General features: G+C 64.5%; 1 protein-coding gene across 1 annotated transcript in view; it reads right to left on the reverse strand.

Moving 5' to 3' along the window:
• The window catches only part of MECP2 (methyl-CpG binding protein 2), a 28,278-nt gene extending 8,483 nt beyond the window's left edge, over positions 1–19,795 (reverse strand). Inside the window, 1 exon segment of the mRNA XM_073322282.1 lies at positions 19,696–19,795. Coding sequence (XP_073178383.1) covers positions 19,696–19,730 — 35 coding nt within the window. The 5' untranslated portion in view covers positions 19,731–19,795.
• Positions 19,796–25,300: the final 5,505 nt, after the last annotated feature.

A 25,300-nucleotide genomic window follows, 5' to 3' on the forward strand; every position in this document is an offset into this window, starting at 1 on the left:
CACTGCGATCGGCACAGGCTCTTGGCAGACTCAGGCAGGGGCCTGCGTCCTCCTGGAAAAGACAATTTCCGACTTGCAGCACGTGGCCACGAGTCTGTTTGGGGAGGAGGTCTGTCCTTCCCCTTAATGAGACGAGCCTAATGCCAGCACTCCGATGCTGCGTGCTTCCTGGCTGGTTGGGGCTGTATTTGCCTCAGACCCTCTCTGCAATGTGGATGATGCTAGCCAGCTCTGCCCCAGGGTGGGTGCATCTCAGCGGGGCCGGATGTGTGTGGGGAGGTCGCTCCGTCCCAGAGGCGGCTGCATCTCAGCAGGACCGAGTGCACGGGTTGAGGCCACTCCAGCTCAGAGTGGCTGCATCTCAACAGGGCCGGGCATATGAAGGGAGGATGCTCCGCCCCAGAGGTGGCTGCCTCTCAGGGTAGAATGAAGCACTTGGCCTTCCCTCAGCTTAGCCCCCTGGGGGACAGGGAAACCCTTGACAATTGTTCATCACAGGCATGGCCCTGCACAGACACCTGGCCAGCTGGGGGCTGATGGGCTGGGCACTGCTACCCCGCACTGGCGGTTAGCACAGCAGCCGGGATCAGGGTCCCAGTGCACCAACACTTTCCCTCCCCCCCGTTCACCCATGATTGGGGCCCCCGGTGGCTGACAGTAGTGTTGGGGCTTGGGGGGGGGGCAGGGGTCTTGCCCCAGCCCCGCTCCAGGGATCACAGTGACTGGCACATCTGGGGCTAAAAATAGCCCCAGGGGAAGTCTTATGGCAAATGCTCCCCACAAAGCCAGCAGGATCCATTGGCGGGCGGGGGGCGGGGGGGCGGGAACACAGCTAATGACGCCTGCTCGCAAGCCCCCACGCAGCGTCCCCCCCTCATTGTGAGGGATACAAATTCCCCCAGGAGAGATCAAGCCCCCCCAGCACGGCGGTGAGCGACGGGCCCTGCCCCGAGGAGCTCGCGCTCTAACCCTCAGAGGAGGGCAGAGGGATCCGGGGCAGGGCCGGGAATGGAACCCCGGCGTCCGGGGTCCCAGCCTCGGCCTTTCCCCTCTCGGCGGCGCCGGGGGGCTGCAGCCAGGCCCAGCCTCAGGGCAGGGGCCAGTGCAGTGCCTGGCATGACGGGGAGCCCAACCCTCCAGGGTCCCCGGGAGGTGGTGTGAGGTGGTGGACCCCACTCCTTTGGGCCAGCCAGGGAGAAACGCCCCACGGCCCAGCCAGGCAGACTGCAGCCCCCTCCAGCAGTTCCCCCAACGGGCACACGGTGGCGCTCGGGGCTCACAGACCAGCTGGCTCTGGCCGACACCAGCTGGGAGTGCCGGGCCGCAGCCCTCCCGTTCGACACCAACTTCCCACCATTCCCGGGGGGCCACTGGGCACTGTGGGCCCCCCCAGGCTGAGATCTGAGCATGCTGGATGCTGCACAGACCCTGACCAAGATGGAGGCTCCCCCCCCCAAAACAGGAGCCACAGAGACACCCCCCCACCAAAATCAGAGCCCCCATATGCGCCAGGCACTGCACGGTGCCCCTGAGCTCAGTTCGGGGGGGGGGGGGAGTTGTGGACCCTGAGCTCGGTTCGGGGGGGGGTCTGTGCAGCGCCCGGCGCGACGGGGACCCTGAGCTCGATGGGGGGGGAGGGGAGTTGGGGACCCTGAGCTCGGTTCGGGGGGGCCTTTGTGCAGCGCCTGGCGCGACGGGGACCCTCATCTCCGATCCCGCACGTGATACTGGAATCCAAATGACCTCACGTCCCCACACGGAAGCCCAGCCCGCGTCCCTTGGCCTGGGCGGAGCAGCAAGAGGCTGCAAGGAGGTGGGGTCTCCGGCTGGGAGGGGAGCCGCGAGAGGGAAGCGCCCCATGCAACCCGGGCAGGGGGCGGCAGGGAAGGACAGACGGACGCAGACACACCCTGCACTTAGCGACGCAACAGAAGCCAGCCAGATCCTGGCCGTATCTTGAGGGGCCCGTCCGTCGGCACGTGGGCACCACTCTTCACTTCGGGCGAACGCGCTGCGGCCCATGATGCGGAGCCAATTGCAGACCTGTGGCCCCTGGACCCGCTGCCGTCATCCCAGGGATCCGTAACCACAGCCCAGTGGTTCTCAACCTGGGGGCCAACTAGGTCTCTGATTTCCAGAGGGGGCCGTACCTCCAGCCGAAAAGCTTTCGGGGTCCGCAAATGACAAAAGGTTGCAGACCCGGCTCCCGAAGCGCGCGGAAGGGTTCGGTTTTTGTCGCGGACCGTCGAGTTCCAGGCACAGACGCAGACGGAGGAGAGATATCGTCCCCACGACAAGCACACGGACCAGCACTGGAAGGACACTTAGTGTGGTTTCACGGTTAGACGGCTCCAGCTCTTTGAATTTCAACATCTGGCACTACAGAACTGGTGTCTGACTCCCCCGCCCCCAGTTCCTGCGTCTGGGACAATTTAAAAGGATAACCCTCAATAGCATAACCCCCAACAATCAAATTCTGTCAACCCAGTGACAGCCGGAGAGCTGGGGCCCAGGGAACTAAACTTGAGATGAGAACTGCCAGGTGCTTGGGTCAGCAGGGCCATTGGGGGTGCTGGGACCCCAGTCAGCCACAGTGCAGCAGCCTGATGGCAGAAAGAGCATGGGGCCAGGATGCTGAGCTGGGGAGCTGTGCTTGATTCCTGGCTCTGCCACACCCCCTTGGGTGCATCTCCCTGCCCCGTCCTGGGTTTCCTGCCTGTAACATGACGATCATCCTGATCAAATCAAACTTGTAATGCTCATATGAGACAGCAACGGGCATGGCCTTACAATCTCAGCAGGAAGCCAGGCCCAGTATAAACACCTGGGTGGCTCTAGAAATGAGTTAGTAAATAATGGTTGTCATTAGGTTTCAGAGTTAACATCTGGACCCTGCAGAGCCATTCCCTTCCCGGAGCTATCGGCTCAGGCACACGTCACTCTATCAGTTCTTACGCCACTTCTCATTGGTAGTCTGCGCCCAAGGCCGAGGCCTGGATTTTCAGAAGGGACGAGCAATCTGGAGAAGGGGAGCCATGTTTGTTCTCCGCTCGCTTGAAGGCGTCTGACTCAGAACCACAAGTCACCCTAGAAACCCTGGCCTGCACTTCTCACAAGGCCTTCGCTCCCCTGGGGAGGCCCTGTTTGGCCAAGCACCCCACTTCTAACAGCAGCCAGCCAGCACGCACCAGGGCCAGCATCGTGGCTCACGCACATCAGCAAGGCTCGGTCGGAGGTGCCCGGCCCGGCCCCATCGCACCCAGACCGTGGGGCTCGGCAGCCCGCGCGTGTACACGCTCCTTCGGCCCCGGGGGCAGAGACGCCGCTGGATCCACCACCCGCCGCTGAGCCGTCAACAAGTGACTCCAAACCCCAGCCCCGACGCGATGCAGTCGCTCCGCTCACTTGTGTCGAAGGCTGGTGAAAAGGACGCTCCCGTCACCGTATGGCGCACGGTTTGGAGACCCCCTCCGTCTCCTCACTACGCCCCCAGATGAACACAGATCTGGCCTGCACAGCATCCAGCCCCGATTTCAGGTGTGGGTCTGGGGGGTCTGGTTAACGCCTGGGACAGTGGGGTGCTAATCTCAGTCAGGGGGGGGTCTGTGCAGCGCCCCGTGCAATCCCCCCCCCCGCGTTCAGGTTGAGGGGGGCTGTGCAGAGTCCCACACAAGGGAGGGCAGGGGGGTCTGTGCAGCGCCCCGTGCAATCCCCCCCCCCCCGCGTTCAGGTTGAGGGGGGCTGTGCAGAGTCCCACACAAGGGAGGGCAGGGGGGTCTGTGCAGCGCCCCGTGCAATGCCCCCCCCCGCGTTCAGGTTGAGGGGGGCTGTGCAGAGTCCCACACAAGGGAGGGCAGGGGGGTCTGTGCAGCGCCCCGTGCAAGGGGACCCCCAATTCCCCGTGCCGTCCCTCCGATCCCACGCAGCTCCTGCCACCTCCCCGCACCTGGAGCAGCGGTGCAGACGGGGGGAGAAAAGGCCGCACGGCCCCCCGGGAGACGACGGGCTGAGGGAAGCTGACCCGCCACACACGTGCAGTGCCCTGGCATTGAAGAAAGGAGGCACTCTGCTAACGAGCCGAGTGGGGGGGCAATTAGGGCTCCCCGGACAGAGGCTGGGTGTGGATGGGAGCAAGCGCCGGCTGCGGCCCGACGGGCTGGGGCGCGTTTCGCCCTCCCAGGCACTGGGGCTTTGCTGAGGTGGCAGCTGGAGCCCCCCAGCTCAGGCCCCGAAGCAATCCCCGAGCCGCACTGCTGTCAGCCCCCCATGCCAGCGGGGCCGGGGGGGGGGGGGGAGCCAGGTCGCCACGGAGACCAGTTCTTTCAGCAACGACCCTGGGGCAGCCTCTCTCCATCCCGGGAAATTCCCAGCCCGGACGCCTGGGTTCCCCTCCTGGCTCTGCCCCAAGAGAACCGTCCTTCCTGTCTCCTGCGCTTTGCCTGGGCTCTTCAGAAGGCGGCTGCTCAGAAGATGGGGGGAGGCCCCTTCCCCAGCATAGCAGGGCCCCAGCCTCGGTTGGAAGGCAGCTGGTCAGCGTGGCCTGAGGGGGGGAGGGGGATCTCGTTCGGGGGTATCTGTGCAGCGCCCCACATGATGGGGGTCCCCTGATCGCACTCAGGCGGGGCTGGTGCTATTGTCACCCAACTCACCAGGTCGGTAACACGCTCCCCAGCTTGGCACAGGTGGGGGGCGGGACAGAAGGGCTCACTGACCCCCACCTGACCAGGGTCAGCCACTGCGCTGACTGACCCCCACCCCAGCCTGAGGAGCAACACAAGCGTGTCCCCCCCTTTCATTCTCTCCACAGAGGTGAGAGCACGGAGGATAGAACCCAGGAGTCCTGCTCTAACCAACTAGACCCCCACCCAGAGCTAGGGGAGAACCCAGGAGTCTCAGCCCCCCGGGCTTCTTCTGCAGCTCCTGAGAGCCCCAGCCCAGGCCAAGAACCTCACTGCGCTAGGCGCTGTACGGAAGCGGTCGCTCACGGTGATGGGAGGCGGCTATAAAAAGGGCCAATCCCACCCTAGGAGGGTTTTCCAGGAGAGCTTGGGAAGTATTGATGCCGTTGGCCCTGGGAAGAGCCTCATCTGGAATCCCGGGCCCAAATTCTGGACACCCCAGAGAACTGCAGACTGGACAGGCACAGAGCCAGGCGGCCAGGAGGGCCAGGGGAACAGAGGGCTGATCTTACGAGAGACTTGTGAGGACGAGTAGGACTTGGGTAGCCTGAACCGAAGACAGAGGCAATCTGGTAGCCCTCCGGAAATTTCGTGAAGGAGGGGGGTGCCCCAGGGCAGGGGATGAACTAGTTGATCCAAGAATAAAGGGGGATAAACTGGCCAGGGACCAGCCGGTCTGAAAACGGGAAGGTTTCTAACTGTCGGGTCTAGGAAGAGCCGGGGGAAAACATCCTCACCCGCTGGAAGCTGGATACGTTTATTGATGAGGGGGCCTCAGTGAGCGAAGCCAATTCCAGTCCTGCTCTCCCACATCGGGATACCCTGGCACTCGTTAAATCAGTAACGGCATCAAGCCAGACAGGTGCAAGAGATGTCTAAGGAAGCTCAGCCAGACGCCTGCCTTGTTCCCGTAACGCTTCCCACGGTCATGGCGCCCAGCAAGCGCTTGCCGCGTGGCTTTAAATACAGAACCATGACCCGTTCCTTTGGCCAAGGGGTCCCATGCGATGGACCCCAGGTAAGAACCGCTCCCCAGGGCTCTGGGGAAGTGGTGGACTGAATCTGGATCTAGACGTCAGGCCAGAAGGGATCTGATCACCAGCTGGACCTCCTGTATAGCACACGTCAATCCAGCGCACCCAGACTGCATCTTGCATTTCTTCCCGACAGGCTTCCAGCCTTGGAGGAGAAGCTGGAGCGCCTGCCGACAACGGTAACGCAGAGATGAATTCAGCCTCTTCCCAGGGCTGGCCACGGCGGAGGGGAAGAAACCCACCCCACTGGTGCACGTTGGCCAGCCCTGGATTGCTCCGGCCACATTCCACAACAAAACCACCAGTGCTCAGCTCACAGAAACCCGGACCCGGACCGAGAGGCGCCCATTCCAACCCGAACCTGCCCTACGCCTCCGGCACTCGCTCTTCAGTACTTCAGTGGCTCCTGTAATCCTAGGGTCTGAGCCCCTCATAATCCTTAATGGATTTATGAGAGTCCCGATGGAACGTTTTGCCCTCAAAAATGCTGTTTTGTCAAAAAGAAAACTTTCCACAAGAGCATGTTGATTTGATGACATTTCATCTGTGGGGCAAGGAGAGGGGGCTTGAAACAAAGCATTTCAACCCCAGGGGAACAGCTATCTGTCTCATTCTGAAATGTACTTTATGTTCTAAATTACAGATGGCTCCATTTTTCATTTCAAAATGTATTTTAGTTTATATTCTAAATTATAATATAAGATCCAATTTCAACTGATTTTAATTGGAACAGAACATTTTTGACCTTATAGGAATATTTCAAGGTTATTTTATATTCTAGATCATAACAACGTATGATTTAAAAAATCGAAAAGGTACCAAAGCATTTTGACCTGGTGAGAGCACTCTGATTTCAGGTCTGCTCTGCGGAAGGAAAAATCGAACGCCCAACTACAAACTGGGAAACAACGGCTAGCTGGGGGTTAGAGCAGATCCCAAATCACACGTGAGCCACCAGTGCGAAGCAGTTGGGAAAGGGGCTAATACCGTTATCAGGAGTGCCAGACGTAGCCCTCCGGAGGGAACTGTCCCACTCTGTGCGGTCTCAGCCGGAGTAGTGTCCGGTTCTGGGCACCACATGTTAGGAAGGATATGGACAAATTAGAGAGAGGCCAGAGGACAGCAACAAAACCCATCAACGGTTTAGCAAACCTGCCCTGTGAGGAAAGGTTAAAACGCTGGCATGTTTAGTCTGGGGACCAGAGGACTGAGAACAGCCTTCAAATCCATTAAGGGCTGTGATAAAGAGGATGGGGATCAATTGTACTCCATGGCCACTGACTGTAGGAAAAGAAGCAATGGGCTTAATTCGCAGAAGGGAGCCGAGAGTAGATGCTAGGAAATGCTTTGTAACTCTGACAACTCAGCTCTGGAATCAGCTGCCACGGGAGGTTGTGGGATCCCCAATGTCGGGGGTCTTAGGAACAGCTGGACAAACCCATCAGGGATGCTCTGGGTTTCCTTGGTCCTGCTGCAGGGCTGCACTAGATGACTTGGCAAGGTCCTTTTCACTCCTACCTCTCAGTGATTCCATGGTTTTTCATGTAGGGAATAATTTGATTGTATATTCTGAACAATACAATATACGCTGTAAATCGGAAGGAGACTTTTCAACCTCGGGCCATTTCAATCGTTCATTTTCCAATGTATCGTAGTTCGTATTCTAAACTATAATAAAAGACAACTGAAAAATGTTGAAATCCAAAGGAGACATTTTGATTTCATCAGAACGTGTCCATTCTTCATTTCTCTAGTTATTGTATCAATGCAAAGGAACAATTAAAAAGGTGAAAATCGGAACAAAACATCAGGACTTGATCGGAACGTTCCAACCAACCCGGGACAAAGCAATTCCCAAATTCCGTTTGGTGGAAACCTGCTGCTGTCTTACAACAAGACCAGGTTTCAAGATGGCGGAATTTCCCGCAAACCAGAACCTGAGGCTCCTGCTGGAGCCCTGGATTTCTCCCCGCAAGCCCCAGGACGGACACCACTGCAGAACAGCGCCCGGCTGTCCGAAGAGACAAAGCAACTTGTTTACGCAGGAAGCCTGCAGCGTCTAACAGACGTGGGCCGGCCTCCCAGGCCAGGGCTGACTCACCGTGCGTACGCAGCGCCTGGCGCAAGAAGGCCCACCGGCCATAAATCTCGATTACCCAGCGTCAGGCCTGGATACCATGGTGATACCACGACCAAGTCCTAGTAGTGGTAGTGAGGCAGTGGGGTCTTGTCAGAACTCCCGGGTTCTTTTCCCGGCTCTGCCAGTTGCTGTGTGACCTCGGTCAACTCACTTCCCTGATCTGTGCCTCAGTTTCCCATCCTGCTGCTTTGTCTGTTTAAACTATCTGCTCTTCGGGGGGAGGGTAGCACTTGGTGCTGCTTGTTTGCCCTAATTCTGCTGGTTGGCTTTTCAGCTGGGGCATGAAAACGCCCAAGGGGCTGAGCCTCAGGCCCTCGGAAAGGCGTCGTTCCTCGGCTGCTACGGCTGTACCTCACAAGAGTGACTCAGTGACATGGCGTCAGGCTCGTTCCCTGGGCGGCCTTTCAACTCAGCCACGAGCTCGCGCCCCCGGCAGAGCGGCCGGAGCCGCCCAGGTGCAGGAGCCGCGGGGACCTGATCTGGGAAGCCCACGCACCGGCAGCTGGGAGTGCAGCGCGGCAAGGACAGTAAGATACGACTGGCCGGGGCTTTAAACTTTTCCTTCCTTCCCGCTGCACCCCAGGCAAAGCTGAGGCCTGCCTTCCACACGCCTGGCTCAGAGGGCTTCTGCGAGTTACTTGGCACCTGAAAGGTGGGCCCAGGTGCCTCCACGTTTTCGGAGTGCCCGACTTGAGACCCCTTTGAAAGGGCCCTGGTCACTGGCCCTCTGAAAAAAGGCCCCTCTGGGCCCAAAAGATAAAGACATCTAAAATCACTCATTTTTAAAACCTCTGCATACGTGTCCCTCTGAGGAGAGACAGGGGACCCCCCTGCATCAAGTGCCGCACAGATCCCCCCCCAAAAAGACTGGGACCCCCTGCATCAAGTGCCGCACAGACCCCCCCCGACTGAAACTGCCCCCCCAGCATGCTGGGAGCTGCACAGACAGAAATTGGACCCCCCCACACTCTGCCAGGAGTACCACAGACCCTGCCCTCCACTGAGATCAGGGCTCTTCCTATGACACAGACCCCCCCCCCCCAAGATCTGACCTCCCCTTCACTGCACTGGGCTCTCCAACCTGAACAGTCCTCGACCTAGTTAATTATCAACCAGACGAGGCAAAGAGTGGGGAAGGGAAACTGAGGCCTGGGGTGGGGCAGGGACTTGCTCCGTCACCCAGCAGGGTAGAGGCACAAACTGGGAACGAGCCCCTTGTCAGTGACGTGGGCTGCATGTGGAGTCATGCGGGACCTCTGCGGGCCACACAGAGAAACCAAAGGGCGTCCTCCATGCGGGGCAACCTCACCCAGCCAGCCACGCCGTGGTTAGAGAACGGCACGGGGCCGGACAGAGCTGCCCTGAGGGCCAGATCCGGCTCCACAGGCTGGAGACCTGGATGAAACTGAACAAGCCTGAGGGGCAGCCAACTAAGGCAAAAACCAACCAGACCCTCCCGCTGGTTAGAAAACAGAGCAACAGACTCCACAGCCCACTGCTGGAGCCCACCACCAGGCAGGAAGGAGCTTGGCTAATTGCTTGGCAGGGGACTGTCCCGGGGGTCCTGCCCACCTGGGACTCATGCTGTGCCCCCCCTCCCCAAAGAGCAGCGCTGAGCAAATGGCAGCATTGTGAGGGGAATGTCACCAGGCCCCCGGCTGCAATCGGGGGCACAGACCGCCCCCCCCCCCCCCGCCGGCTGCAATCGGGGGACCCGCCATCTCCGCTGGGAGCCGCACAGACCCCCCCTCCCCCCGCCGGCTGCAATCGGGGGACCCGCCATCTCCGCTGGGAGCCGCACAGACCCCGCCCAGCTGCGATAAAGGGACCTGCCCTCCATGCTGGGTGCTGCACTCCTTGGCTGCGATTGGGCACTCTTTTGCATCAGGCTCCCCAAACAAGCCTGGAGACCCCTGTTCATGCCAGGGCACACAGACCACCCCTGAGATTGGGGGGACCCCTCTGCACCGACCTTCACCTATGCTGAGATTCAGGGGCTCCTCGACTGTTCCGGCCAGTTTGCCAAAGGTCCCAGGGCAACTCGGTGTCAGACCCCCGAGCCTGGCAAAGCCAGACTCAAGTGTGGCGCTTTCCGAGCGGCAAGAGACATTCCCAGTGACCCAAAGCCGAGGGGCTGGCAGACGCTGTCCCAGCACAGAAGGCGGGAGAAGTCTTCCTTCCCCACCCCGTAGCCAGCTCAACGGCCGCTCGAGTCACACTCCCCTTTTCAGCAGCTTGGGCAATTCCTCGCCCACAGAGAGGGACAAACTAAAGCATCTCCAGGCCTTTTCTGCCAGCAGCTTTTTAAAAGTGCAGGCGGAGGGCTCACTTCGCCGCGGAGGGGAGCGTGTGGGCGGGGCGGGTGTCCAGAGGAAAGCAGGCACAGAGCGGTTTTCGAGAGGGTGCCTGCGATCAACGATAACGGCGAAGAGGAGTCTGGTCCCACGGATTGGCGCCGAAAAGGGGCCTCTGCACAGAGCAGTCAGGGAGAGTGAGACGCAGCCGCCTGAGGGCTGGGCTGCCAGGAGAGGGCAGGAGGGGAGCGGCGCGCGCACTCGTGGGCGGGAATCGTGCGAGCAACGTGCTCAGACACGGAGCCAGCGACGGGAGGGGGCTTTCTGCCCATGCCGCCCTGCCTGGGGACACCTGGCTGCCAGCTCCAGCCACTTCCTCAGAGCACAAGTCCTTTACACCTGACTCTTGGAGAAGAAAGAAATGCGGGGGGTGAGGGCGCTTGACATGCGTGCGCGCCCCACTGCCCCCAACTAAACCCCAGCGCCAAATCCCCCCATCAACTCAGGCAGGACACACTCTGCCCCTGGGGGACCGGCCTCACTTCCCTCCGGTAACCATGGCATTTCTGCAAGTCTCAGATTCCGACGGGCTGGATCCCGGGTGGCGACAGTCGGCCGGAGCCCCGCCGGAACCGGATCCCGGGTGGCGACAGTCGGCCGGAGCCCCGCCGGAGGCGACGGGCCGGATCCCAGGTGGCGACAGTCGGCCGGAGCCCCATCCCGGGTGGCGACAGTCGGCCGGAGCCCCGCCGGAGCCGGATCCCGGGTGGCGACAGTCGGCCGGAGCCCCGCCGGAGCCGGATCCCGGGTGGCGACAGTCGGCCGGAGCCCTGCCGGAGGCGACGGGCTGGATCCCAGGTGGCGACAGTTGGCCGGAGCCCCGCCGGAGGCGACGGGCCGGATCCCGGCTGGCTACAGTCGGCCGGAGCCCCCCCATTAAGTTACAGCCATTTGGTTGGCCTGCAACAGCTGCAAGATCCAACCTGTAGATTTGAAGATATTTAACTTATTGTCTGAACTTAACTTCTGCATCACCCAGGCTGCAACTCCGTGGTGGCAGGCACCTACTTCATCCTCCAACGTACAGGAGGAGAGTCAAGGCCCTTCGTTGAACTACCTTCCAGCTTGCATGGGCTGGCAGCGATGTTGCGGGTACCCTGGCCACGTCCCAGCTCATGGCAAAGCCTCAGGTGCGACCCCACCCTGCTGCAGCCTGACCCCATAGATCACCGGCTTTAACTCTCAGAGGGATGGATTTGAGCTGCCAATGAAAAGCACGGCCTAAAACCCCCCTCGTGCCACATGTGTGACTAACTAGGCCCGGTGCTAACCAGAAGCAGGCCATGTGTCACGCTGCAAACTGGTCGAGGAGCCGAGTGAGCTCCCGTTGCCGCTCCGGGGCAGTGGCCACCCTGGGCTTCGCAGCTGAGAAGGGACTCGCAAGCTGAACACCTGGGGCCGGGAATTCACTGGAGTTTGCCAGGACGCAGGCAGGCTCTCCGTGGTCCGGGCTCTCCACCTTGCTGCACCAGGCAGTGCAGGCACCCTCCGGCCGAGACTGGGGTCCCCCATCAAGCCACGCACCACACAGCCCCTCTCATCTATAGCTGGGATCCACACTGCACCAGGCACTGCAGAACCCCCCATGTCTGGTCCTGGGGTCCCTGTTGTGCTGGCTGCTGCATAGACCCCCCCCGTCTGAGGGCTCCGGGGTCCCAGCATTGCACCAGGTGCTGCCCAGACCCTGACTGAGATCAGAGCTGCACACACCCACCCGCCTCGTGCGAGGTGCTGCACAGATTCCTGCCCCGGGGTGGGATCAGTGCTCACCCACATCCCCGACCGCACAGACACCCCCTGGAAGAGACTGGGACCCCCCCATCACGCCAGGCGCTGCACAGAGCTATGAGAGACCACCCCGACCCAAAGATCTGCCAGTCTCAGGAGGAAAGGAAGGGCCGTCTCCCATCCTTCAGTGTCTCAGCGACACGCTCTAGTGGGACGAGCGAGACTGGCCTGCGTAGCAGCTCCAACGCCTGGGGCCTTCCACTGCCATAAATAAAAACAATTAATGCTTGAGGCCATTAGCGGGGAGGGCAGGCTCTGGTATAGAGGGGCCCTGATCTCAGTTGGGCAGTAGGGTATCAGAGAGACAATGGGGCTGGGCACGGGGGTCTGCACAACACCCGGCACACCGGGGGGGCCCCCGACCTGGGTTGGGGCCCGTGCAGCGCCCGGCACACCGGGGCACGTTCTCAGTCGTGAGCTCTAAGTCCCCCGTGACACAAATCCGCCATAAAATCATAACCACACGAATGCCACTGTATACGCTGGCTGAGTGAACCCAGTGCAGCAACTTCCACGCCAAGCAGGGACAAGTGTTCATTTCAGGATGAAACTGACAGCGTGCAGGAAGGTGAAATTCTCAGCCCTGAGACCTGGGTCAGGGAAGTGACTCAGCGGAGAGGCCAGGGCGAGAACCCAGGCATCCTGCATCCCAGCCCAGCGCCAACACTTCAAACAAGTTTCACTTTCTGCTCCCTGCCTCTCCCCATGGCAGAGAGCCGGTTCGCAGCCGCACCGGACCCGAAGCTGCTATTTGCAGAGGAAACTTACAAAAGAATTTTAATATCCTGCTTTCAAACCCCTCAAACTCACAGATTTCAGGGGATGGGGGAGCAAAGGAACACGTCTCCCGTGCTGCCGCATCCAAGCGTTGAACACCAACGCCATGCAGGGGCGGGAAGGGCTCTCTCAGAGCACCGGGGTGACGGACAGATCCGAGCCAACAGACGTGGTGGGCTCGAGGTAAACACGAGTTAAAGCGCTTTGCGATCCAAGCTGGTTCCAGCCTGGTTTTCACAAGGGCGGACTGAGATCACCGCTGGGCTCGAGCCCCGTGTCGCGAGCGAAAAAGGAGGGGCTTACGAATGGCGGCTGGGCTCTTGGGGTTTCCCTGAGAACTCCAAAGCAGCAGGCCCCAGCCCCGAGCCATCTGAGGCTGCACTTGTGGACGTTCGCAAGAGGCTTGCGGAGTCAGGCCTGATTTCCTACCTCCGACTCGGTCCAGCCGATCCCAAACCACTCTCTATACGATACTTTCACACAGCGACAGATTTTGACGCCTGCCTCGGGAACCCCCTGGGCTGTGTTTGCCACCGCACCTCGTAGGAGCTTCTTCAGATTCACAAATGAAAGAGACCTGGTCACGGTGAGAGCAGAACGGGACTCTGGCCCAGCAAAGTTCACGGAGGCGACGAGAACAAACCCTAAGCTCTGGGCACAAATTGGAGCACCTTCTACCAAGCCAGCCTCCAAACTGCTGGCTCCTGGAGCAGAGAGAAAGGTGGCCAGCTGTGGCCACCCCGACCGCACACGGAGAGTGCCGGACGGATGAAGATCCCCCAGCAATCCAGACAAACGGCACAGGGTGATCCCCTGCAATAAAGACACACCAGCACCGGCTGCACAGCACAGAGGAGGGACCGTTCGGCAGCCCTTCAGCCTCCAAAAATATAATCTCCGCGTCCCGGCCAAAACCACCAGAAGCCTGGTTTTATCTGCTGCGTACTGGGCTCCCGCAGCTCACCCGCCCATCGCTGGCGAGGGGGCTCCACCCTCCAGTGCCTGCTCCACACCCTCGATGCACCAAGAGTGCCGTTAACAAACCAACGTACGCCAGGTGGCTACTCCCTAACGCACGCACTCTGATCGATCACTGCTATTACAGCCGTCGCCAGAGGGAGGCCCCTGTTGTGCCAGGCAAGCCCGCACTAACCGAGATTGGGGTCCCCCATCAAGTCAGATGATGGATGGGCTCCTCTCAACAGAGATTGGGGGTCCCCTCATTGCTGCTGACAAACATCGGGGACCCTTTTCACACCAGGCTCAACACACCTCAACCTGGATCGGGGCCCCCCCATCGCGATGGGCATCCCTGATGGGAGCCTGTTGCTCTGGGCGGGTCCCAACCCACCCAACTAGCATAGCCAACTCTTGGGAATTCATCACAAGTCTCGCGACACGTCGTGGGTTTTCTCCCCCAAAGCCCCAGCTCCTGGGGTCATTTGAGTATGGGCAGAATGTCAGACTTCAATTAATTTCCAGGGCTCACAAGTCCGGAGAAATCCTCGAGAAACCTGACCCCCAGCAGTACAAACCCTCAAAAGCCCCATATTTGGGCAGGGGCAAAAGAGTTTGGGATTTTTACATGGATCTGGTTTTTGGTACATTTGGGGTAGACACCGGGAAAGCTGCAGCGTATACCCCTGCTGAGAGAGACAGCAAACATCCCACCAGGAATGCAGCTGCTGGCCCCTGTTTGTGCCTCTCAGGGACGGGATGTAACATTTCAATGACCTCCCTTTCAAACTCCCCTTAAGAGCGTGTGGCGAACATGGGCTGGAGGGGGGGCCAATTGATGGCTCCTGCTTCGGGGGTTTTGCCAACTGCTCTCCTTTAGTGCTCCCTAAGCTGTTGTGAGTGGCTGGACTTCTCACGGCCCAAAGAAAGCACGGCCCTGCCCATCTCTGGCACTTGGGACATTTTGCCAATGCTCGGATCCCTTCTCCAAAGGCATTAAAACCCCAGGGGGCTAAGCAAGCAGACAGAGTGTCACGCTAACAACTAATGGGTCTGGCTCAGGGGTCTCTGCACAGCCCAGCCCTGGGTGTTAAAACCAGGATCCCAGTTATAACAGCCTCTAGGCCCTTTGAAGCCCTTCTCCCGCAGTCCTGACCCGTCACCATCAGCACTTCAGCTGACCAACTGGTTCCTCTTTGGACACCGCAGACACAGCGTCAAGACGTAACTCGACATCAAAACGAAACAGATGCAGACAGCTAGGGGCTGGTCGGCAGGTTTTTGCCAAATAAGAGATCAGTCTTCATAAAACCGGGCTTCCACAGCCAATTCATGTCCTTTCCCTTTCGAAAACCACCCTGCCTGTAACCATTTCCTCCTGATGCAGCTTCATGCAAGTTCCCAAAATGCCAATTCACAATATTTAAGCTTAACGGTCGCATGGAAGTGAACATCTCTTCACGCTCCCAGCATGAAAGAACAGCTTCTTACATGATCTTCCGCCAGTCGCATCGATGCTCAACATTTATCCCATGTTCACTAATTAAAGCGGGGCAGAACGACACAGTCTCAGCCCCACAGAGCTTATAACGTGTGGCAAAAGTGTGGGAAGCGCTATGCATTACCACCCAGAGCTGGGCCCTTGGTACAGACTATACGTTAATTCTGCCTCGATTACACACACTGCCCGATTCACCAGACCCTGAGTAACCCCAGCTCTCAGGTAATCCAGGTGGCTCGTGCTAGCTGCGAGCGTAACTCCTATTGCACTCTCAGAGTAAGTTTCTCCCCAGAGACGGGTGCTTTCCTGTCTCCACTGGAGATCCCGGCTCCTGTATGCCCGATTCCGACGCCATGCACGGAGCGAGAATTCATGTCCTACGAGTGTCACACTCAAACAATCCCCTCCTACAAAAACCCCTGCGATTTTGTTGGGTAAACAGCGATCCCGTCAGGACCGGCGTGGGAGGTCATCCCCATGCTACACAGAAGAGTGGGGAAAACCAGTGGAAGAGGAAGCCTGAAGCCAGGAGACCGGGGTGAACAATTTGTGCCCAAGGAGGGAAAATGTCATGAAGCGGACAGGGCTCAGGTGACGGTCTGCACGGAGATTACCAGAAGGGCTGGTGCGAGTGCAGGGGGACAACACGGCTGGGACGCTGCAGGAGTTGCCACCAGATGGATAGTGCTTTGGTGCTTGGAACTTGGCGCTGCCCGGCAATAAGGCCTTAGCGTGACCGTGCCACAACATCCTGGGGAGGTGAGGCGTTTGCAGAAGCATGCAGGCCACGGCACTTTGGGCCCCTGGTGTGGGTGGTGTGGCAAGGGAGCTGGCAATGAGTGAGGCTGCGGGGGCATCGCAGGACTTGATGTGAGAGGGAATCGGGCAGCAACATAGCGCCCGGGAGGGACAGGAGCTGTTGGCGTGAGCCAGGCCGTGCAGCACCACGTGCAGTAGTGGGGGGCATGGCATGAGTGGGGGGCACGATAGTGCCAAGGAGGACTGGGCCGAGGAGGTTGGCGCGAGCCGGGCCAGGCCGGGGGGGGGTGGCGCGAGCCGGGCCGGGCCGGACGCAGGCTGGGCCGGGGGGGTTGGCGCGAGCCGGGCCGGGCCGGGGGGGTTGGCGCGAGCCGGGCCGGGCCGGGCCGGGGGGGTTGGCGCGAGCCGGGCCGGGCCGGGCCGGGCCGGGGGGGTTGGCGCGAGCCGGGCCGGGCCGGGCCGGGCCGGGGGGGGTTGGCGCGAGCCGGGCCGGGCCGGGCCGGGCCGGGGGGGTTGGCGCGGGCCGGGCCGGGCCGGGCCGGGGGGGTTGGCGCGGGCCGGGCCGGGCCGGGGGGGGTTGGCGCGGGCCGGGCCGGGCCGGGCCGGGGGGGTTGGCGCGAGCCGGGCCGGGCCGGGCCGGGGGGGTTGGCGCGAGCCGGGCCGGGCCGGGCCGGGGGGGTTGGCGCGAGCCGGGCCGGGCCGGGCCGGGGGGGTTGGCGCGAGCCGGGCCGGGCCGGGCCGGGCCGGGGGGGTTGGCGCGAGCCGGGCCGGGCCGGGCCGGGCCGGGGGGGTTGGCGCGAGCCGGGCCGGGCCGGGCCGGGCCGGGGGGGTTGGCGCGGGCCGGGCCGGGCCGGGGGGGTTGGCGCGGGCCGGGCCGGGCCGGGGGGGTTGGCGCGGGCCGGGCCGGGCCGGGGGGGTTGGCGCGGGCCGGGCCGGGCCGGGGGGGTTGGCGCGGGCCGGGCCGGGCCGGGGGGGTTGGCGCGGGCCGGGCCGGGCCGGGGGGGTTGGCGCGGGCCGGGCCGGGGGGGTTGGCGCGGGCCGGGCCGGTCCGGGCCAGGCGGGTTGGCGCGAGCCGGGCCGGTCCGGGCCAGGCGGGTTGGCGCGAGCCGGGCCGGGCCGGGCCAGGCGGGTTGGCGCGAGCCGGGCCGGGCCGGGCCAGGCGGGTTGGCGCGAGCCGGGCCGGGCCAGGCGGGTTGGCGCGAGCCGGGCCGGGCCAGGCGGGTTGGCGCGAGCCGGGCCGGGCCGGGCCGGGGGGGTTGGCGCGAGCCGGGCCGGGCCGGGCCGGGGGGGTTGGCGCGAGCCGGGCCGGGCCGGGCCGGGGGGGTTGGCGCGAGCCGGGCCGGGCCGGGCCGGGGGGGTTGGCGCGAGCCGGGCCGGGGGGGTTGGCGCGAGCCGGGCCGGGGGGGTTGGCGCGAGCCGGGCCGGGGGGGTTGGCGCGAGCCGGGCCGGGGGGGTTGGCGCGAGCCGGGCCGGGCCGGGGGGGTTGGCGCGAGCCGGGCCGGGCCGGGGGGGTTGGCGCGAGCCGGGCCGGGCCGGGGGGGTTGGCGCGAGCCGGGCCGGGCCGGGGGGGTTGGCGCGAGCCGGGCCGGGCCGGGCCGGGGGGGTTGGCGCGAGCCGGGCCGGGCCGGGCCGGGGGGGTTGGCGCGAGCCGGGCCGGGCCGGGCCGGGGGGGTTGGCGCGAGCCGGGCCGGGTGGGTTGGCGCGAGCCAGGCCGGGCCGGGCCGGGCCGGGGGGGTTGGCGCGAGCCGAGCCGGGCCGGGCCGGGGGGGTTGGCGCGAGCCGAGCCGGGCCGGGCCGGGGGGGTTGGCGCGAGCCGAGCCGGGCCGGGCCGGGGGGGTTGGCGCGAGCCGGGCCGGGCGGGTTGGCGTGACTTGGGGGCGGGGGGGTTGGCGCGAGCCGGGCCGGGCCGGGGGGTTGGCGCGAGCCGGGCCGGGCCGGGGGGGATGGCGCGAGCCGGGCCGGGCCGGGCGGGTTGGCGTGACTTGGGGGCGGGGGGGTTGGCGCGAGCCGGGCCGGGCCGGGGGGGTTGGCGCGAGCCGGCCGGGCCGGGGGGGTTGGCGCGAGCCGGGCCGGGCCGGGCCGGGGGGGTTGGCGCGAGCCGGGCCGGGCCGGGCCGGGGGGGTTGGCGCGAGCCGGGCCGGGCCGGGCCGGGGGGGTTGGCGCGAGCCGGGCCGGGCGGGTTGGCGTGACTTGGGGGCGGGGGGGTTGGCGCGAGCCGGGCCGGGCCGGGGGGGTTGGCGCGGGCCGGGGGGTTGGCGCGAGCCGGGCCGGGCGGGTTGGCGTGACTTGGGGGCGGGGGGGTTGGCGCGAGCCGGGCCGGGCGGGTTGGCGCGGGCCGGGGGGGTTGGCGCGAGCCGGGCCGGGCCGGGCCGGGGGGGTTGGCGCGAGCCGGGCCGGGCCGGGCCGGGGGGGTTGGCGCGAGCCGGGCCGGGCCGGGCCGGGGGGGTTGGCGCGAGCCGGGCCGGGCCGGGCCGGGGGGGTTGGCGCGAGCCGAGCCGGGCCGGGCCGGGCCGGGGGGGTTGGCGCGAGCCGAGCCGGGCCGGGCCGGGCCGGGCCGGGGGGGTTGGCGCGAGCCGAGCCGGGCCGGGCCGGGCCGGGCCGGGGGGGTTGGCGCGAGCCGAGCCGGGCCGGGCCGGGCCGGGGGGGTTGGCGCGAGCCGAGCCGGGCCGGGCCGGGCCGGGCCGGGGGGGTTGGCGCGAGCCGAGCCGGGCCGGGCCGGGCCGGGGGGGTTGGCGCGAGCCGGGCCGGGCCGGGCCGGGCCGGGGGGGTTGGCGCGAGCCGGGCCGGGCCGGGCCGGGCCGGGGGGGTTGGCGCGAGCCGAGCCGGGCCGGGCCGGGGGGGTTGGCGCGAGCCGGGCCGGGCCGGGCCGGGCCGGGGGGGTTGGCGCGAGCCGGGCCGGGCCGGGCCGGGCCGGGGGGGTTGGCGCGAGCCGAGCCGGGCCGGGCCGGGCCGGGGGGGTTGGCGCGAGCCGGGCCGGGCCGGGCCGGGCCGGGGGGGTTGGCGCGAGCCGGGCCGGGCCGGGCCGGGCCGGGGGGGTTGGCGCGAGCCGAGCCGGGCCGGGCCGGGCCGGGGGGGTTGGCGCGAGCCGGGCCGGGCCGGGGGGGTTGGCGCGAGCCGAGCCGGGCCGGGCCGGGGGGGTTGGCGCGAGCCGAGCCGGGCCGGGCCGGGGGGGTTGGCGCGGGCCGGGCCGGGCCGGGGGGGTTGGCGCGGGCCGGGCCGGGCCGGGGGGGTTGGCGCGAGCCGGGCCGGGCCGGGCCGGGCCGGGGGGGTTGGCGTGACTTGGGGGCGGGGGGGCGTTGTCAGGCGGGAGCCGGGCTGGTCGGCACGGGGGGGGGGGGCGGGGAGGCTGCTTTGCACGAGCCCGGCCGTTGGCACGGCGGGGGGCGGTAGCGCGACAGGGTGAGGTTGGCGCGAGCTGCCCTTTGACCTCCCTCCCCACCAGCTTCTTCCCTCCGTCCCCAGGTGAGGGGCGGCCCCGCCCCGGGAAGAGGGGGCCGCTGTGACGCACTCGGGACCCCCCGGGCGCGCGCGAAGGGGAGGAGGGACCGCCGCGAGCGGGAAGGAACCAACGGCCGCAGCCCCCCGCGCGCGCTCCCCCTCCTCTCCTGGCGCGGGGCCCGCGGGATGGGCCCGTCCGACTCCCCCCCGCGCGAGGGGGGCGAATGGGCCCGTCTCCGCCTCTCCCCGCCCTCCCCCAGCCACTCACAATCTCTCCTCGTCTCCGCTCGGCGCCGCCGCCATTTTCTTCGCAGCGAAGAACCCGCGGGGAGTGAGGGGGGGTGGGGGGGAATAGACCGAGCCGGAGAGGAAACCCGGAGCGACCGGCCCCGCCCCTCCACTGCCATTGGACAACGAAGCTGTCGCTCACCGTGCCGCCGCTCGCTCATTGGCCTGCGCCGTTGGCCCCTGCAGGCGGGGTCGGCGCGCTCCCGGCGGCCGTTGGAATTGGCGCGAAGCGCTGTCAGTTACAACGTTTTAAAGAGGGCGGGGCTGGGGAAGCGCGCGCGGATTCTGATTGGGCCCCGCCTGCCTGTCTGCTCGTCCATTGGTCCAGCGGCCCATCGGTCACTTTCCAAACGGGGCGGGGAACGGCCTCAGACTACAGAGGTTTGAAATTTAACGGTTTTAACGGTTTTTCACCTCAACAGTCACCGCCACCCCTCCTTTCAGCGGCCTTTTCCGGCGCAGGCGGGGCTCGTGGCTCTCACGCACCTCCCTGCTGCTCCACCTCAGTCAGCAACCCCTGCCTGGGCATTGCCACACCCACTCTGTGGCCGCTCAGTCAAAGAAGGCTTCCCTAGGCCCCCCAACATGGCTGCCCGAGCCCCCCAGTCACACCAAGGTCGCCCTGGCTTCTCCCACCATGCCCACCCAGTCATGCCAATGATGCCCCGGCTCCCCCCAACATGGCTGTCAAGGCTGCCTCGGGCCACCCAACATGGCCACCCATCACACCAAGGCTGCCCGGTTCCCCAACGTGGCCACCCAGTCATGTTAAGGCCCCCTGGGCCACCCAACATGGCTGTCTAGTCACACTTAAGGTCACCCTCACTCCCCCCAACATGACTGCCCTATCATGCCAAGGCTGCCCTGGCTCCCCCTAACGTGGCCGCACCATCATGTCAAGGCTGCCCCAGTTCCCCCCAGCATGGCCTCCCCATCATGCCAAGGCTACCCCAGCTACCCCCAACATGACTGCACCTCACGCCAAGGCTGCCCCGGCTACCCCCAACGTAGCCACCCCATCATGCCAAGGCTGTCCCGGGGCCCCCAATATAGCCACAGTCACGTCAAGGCTGCTCTCTCCCACAACCACACCCCCTAGCCATGGCCACCCACTCGTTCCACCACGTCCCCTCCTCTCCAGGGCTCTGCAAGTCCCCCATGATGCTAGGGTCATGCCCAGACCACCTGCACCGGCCTCACAGTCATGACAGTTCTGCCCCGTCCCTTCCATCAGCCCTAGCTCAAGGCCTCACAGTCGTGCCAAAGCTGCCCCATGCCCCCAACTGCCTCAGCAGGGAAATGTTGCTGCACCTAGCTCCAACCCCCAACCTCATATGGCAGGCCTCAGACACCATTTTGTGCCACCCATGGCTATGGGGGGCTGTGGCTGAGGCCATCCCGCCAGCGCGCGGGAAACCCGGCCCCCGGTCTGTGGCACCCGCTGATCAGATTATCGGGGACGCTGACACCTGTACAGACGCCTCGACACGCCATCTTGTCTAGCTCAGAGACGCCAACCTTCTGGAGGTGCCTGGCCTGGTCGGTAATAACCCAAGCCCAACAGCAGAGGGCTCTCCAGTCCCGATCGGAACCTGGGCCCTAAACTAGTATATGGGCCATGCTTGGCTAAGGCTTGTGCCTCTGGGGCAAAGGGGTGGGGACCGGGAGCCAGGATTCCTGGGTTCTGTCCCTTGCTCCGGGAGGTGAATGGGGGCTGGTGGGTCAGAGCAGAGGCGGCCATCCGCGTCCTCAGACAAAGCAGCTGCCCCAGATAGCCTTTAGCCCCACACCCCCGAGAGGGGAAAGGCCCTGTCTCCCATTCCCTGTCCCCCTGAGCCAGCCAGCCCCTGCCCCTGTCCCAGGTGGGTGAGGGGTGTGGTGGGGGGGCTGCCCACTCCCCCCCTCCCCCAGGAAGCGCTTGGTGAGATGAGCTGAGCTTTAATTGGCCTTACAACAGCTGCTGCGAGCTAATCCCCCCTGACTTTAATTTCTGCCTGTGCTCTCTGTTCCTGCGGGGGGGTGGGGGGACAGGGATTATAACCCTCCCTCTCTCACATCTCCCCACCCGGGGTCCTGGGTGTCAGGGCCTGGCTGGGGCAGCCGGCTCCAGGATTGGACCAGGGGTCCGTAAGGCGGGGCTGCCTGGATTTACACCCCCCCTCAGTTTCTGTGGGGGACGCATCCTGCCCTGATTTCGCTGGATCCCTGCCCAGCCCCTCCTCTCCCCAGTCCAGGGCTGACAAAAGCTGCTAATAGTGGCATCCTAACCCTCCATCCAGAGCCTGGGAATGTGGAATAGGGGGTCACAGTGCCATGGGGGATGGTGCAGCGGGGATGGAAGGGTGGTGCCCCAAATAGACTCAGTCCCAACTCCCCGACCTACAGCTCCCTGCTAGCCCAGCCCTGCCCCCGCCCAGCTCTGCTGGTGCCCCTCACTCCCGACCCGCAGCCCCTGCTAGCCCAGACCTGCGCCCCCCAGCTCTGCCGGTGTCCCTCACTCCCGACCCGCAGCCCCTGCTAGCCCAGACCTGCGCCCCCCAGCTCTGCTGGTGTCCCTCACTCCCGACCCGCAGCCCCTGCTAGCCCAGACCTGCGCCCCCCAGCTCTGCCGGTGTCCCTCACTCCCGACCCGCAGCCCCTGCTAGCCCAGACCTGCGCCCCCCAGCTCTGCCGGTGTCCCTCACTCCCGACCCGCAGCCCCTGCTAGCCCAGACCTGCGCCCCCCAGCTCTGCCGGTGTCCCTCACTCCCGACCCGCAGCCCCTGCTAGCCCAGACCTGCGCCCCCCAGCTCTGCCGGTGTCCCTCACTCCCGACCCGGAGCCCCTGCTAGCCCAGACCTGCGCCCCCCAGCTCTGCCGGTGTCCCTCACTCCCGACCTGCAGCCCCTGCTAGCCTAGCACTGGCCTTCCCCAGCTTTGGGTAGGCTGGGGTTTGCGGCAGGAAGCTCAGCCCAGTCTATGCCCCACGCACTCCCGCTAATCCCTGTCAGCACAAGCTCCCGATTTAGCCCTAATCCTGGCTCCTCAAGGTGATCCCCCGCCCCCCAGCTCCAATGGGGATTTGGCCCATGGCTCCCCTATGGAGCGGCAGGGCCTGTGCACCTTGGCAGACGTGGAAGTGGAGTAAATGCTGATTCCAGCTCCAAATTACCCCCCTGCAAAGGCTCCTGGGAGATGTAGTCCCAATCCTGCCCCCTATCCCTGTGGCACCGGGATTCATGGTGTCATGGTGCCATCTAGTGGCATGTTGCCAGCTGTGCAGAGCCCAGGACAGCAGAAAACTTGTGAGGGGAGCATGGGCTTGGTGGCACACCAATCACAGGTTGGATGGCGAGGTGGGGCCGATCGCGGGGTGGGGCAATTGTGGGGTGGGGCCAATCGCAGGGCAGAGCAGATCATGGGGCAGGTGGCGAGGCAGGATGGATTGCGGGGTGGGGCAGGTCCCGTGGCGGGGGAGATGGCAATGAGGGTGGATGGTGAGGCGGGGCGGATCGTGGGGTGGGACAGATCATGGGGCAGGTGGCAGGGCGGGGTGTGGGGCAGGCCGGGGCAGATTGTGAGGCAAGTGGCAATATGGGCAGATAGTGGGACGGGGCAGGCAGGTCGCAATGCGAGGCGGATTGTGACAGGCAGGGCAGGTGGCAATGCGAGGCAGGGCAGGCAGGTGGTGTCACTGTCAGACTCACAGATCGTGCCCACTCTTGGCCCCGTGTGGTCCGTGGGGGGAACCCCCTTCAGTGAGACAGCCCTTCTCGGGGGTCCACTCTCTCTCAGGGGTCCAGCCCCTCCACCTCCTGGAGCCGCACTCTCTGAGCCTTAGCACATCTGTCTCTGCCGTGGGTCCCCTCAGGGAGTCCACTCGCTCTGGACCCCTGGGGCCTCCACGCCTGTGAGGAAGTGGGACTGTTCTTAGTGTTTCCTCTGAATAGTGTGGGGGTACCTCAGTTTACCCTATGCAGTTCTTAAGTATCTAGGGGGCGGGATAGGGGTGTATGGTTGTTGCAGAGCCCTAGAGGGCAGGTGTGTGCAGGGGTCTGGACACAGAGAATGGCCGACACCCCGTTTCCTGGCCACTGATGGCCTGGGCCCTTCCCCCCTGCGAGGTGAGAGCTAAAGGGTTGGAGAACAAAGGAATCCGGTGACCTCCTGGCCCAGAAAAGGGACAAAGCCCAGAGGAGGAGGGGCTGGAGAGAGTTTCAGTTTTGGGCTGGGTGGTCAAATGCAGGGAACCCCAAGGCTGGGGTCTTAGCTCCCTGCCCCCCAGAAGGACTTGACTGAGGGGTCCTGGTTGTACCCATAAGCTCTGTTTTAGACTGTGTTGCTATTGTCCAATAAACCTTCCATTTTACTGGCTGGCGGAGAGTCTCAGTGAATCCCAGGAAGAGGGGTGCAGGGCCCGGACTCCCCCACACTTCGTGACAACGTCCAGAGAGAATAATGCCCCCCTGTTCTCTAGACTGGAGTGACACTCAGCCGGCATAAAGTAGCAGGGTTTATTGAGCGTCTGAACCCAGCATAGGAAACTCTCTGGGCCTCAGGCCTGGCCCGCCTCAGCCCAGCACATCCCAGTCTCCCCTGCATCCAGCTGGGCTCTGCCTGCTCCCTCTCTCCAGCCCAGAGCCCCCCGGCTTCCCCGCTGGGCATCTGATCTCACCGGCCCCAAGCCCCCCCTCTGTCCATTGTCTTCTCTCCAGGTAAACAAGTTGCCTGGGCCCCCTCTCCTCTCCTCTGTCCTCTGGCCCCTCTGGCTGGAACTGCCTGGTCAGAACACTGGGTCCTCTCTCTGCAGCCCATTGTCCTCCCACTGACCAGACCCGGCAGCTGGCCCGCTGGACCCCAGTCACCAGTCGCTGGGGTCTCCATTCTCCAGGGTCCCAAGTTCCCTCACTGGTCCTCTGTAACAACAAACTCCCTCTCCCATCCCCTTGTTAAACCGGTAATACGCAGGGAAACTGAGTCCCACCCCCTCTGCATGCAAACCCCTGGAAAACAAGGAAAAAACAAGAAAACCCCCCACTTTGTCACAGGTGGCAATGCAGGTGGATCGTGGGGCAGGATGGATCGTGGGGCAGGACAGGCAGGTGGCAACACGCAGTGGGTGGTGGGGCTGGGCGGATTGCGGGGCAGGGCCCATCGCAGGGCAGGGAGGATCATGGGGCAGGGCGGGCAGGTGGCAATGCGGGCGGATTGTAGGGTGGGGCAGATCATGGGGCAGGGCGGGCAGGTGGCAATGCGGGCGGATTGTAGGGTGGGGCAGATCGTGGGGCAGGACAGGCAGGTGGCAATGCGGGCGGATTGTAGGGTGGGGTGGATCGTGGGGCAGGGCGGGCAGGTGGCAATGCGGGCGGATTGTAGGGTGGGGCGGATCGTGGGGCAGGACGGGCAGGTGGCAATGCGGGCGGATTGTAGGGTGGGGCGGATCGTGGGGCAGGACGGGCAGGTGGCAATGCGGGCGGATTGTAGGGTGGGGTGGATCGTGGGGCAGGGTGGGCAGGTGGCAATGCGGGCGGATTGTAGGGTGGGGCGGATCGTGGGGCAGGACGGGCAGGTGGCAATGCGGGCGGATTGTAGGGTGGGGTGGATCG

Source organism: Lepidochelys kempii, chromosome 23 (assembly GCF_965140265.1).
Source record: "Lepidochelys kempii isolate rLepKem1 chromosome 23, rLepKem1.hap2, whole genome shotgun sequence".
Taxonomy (NCBI): Eukaryota; Metazoa; Chordata; order Testudines; family Cheloniidae; genus Lepidochelys; species Lepidochelys kempii.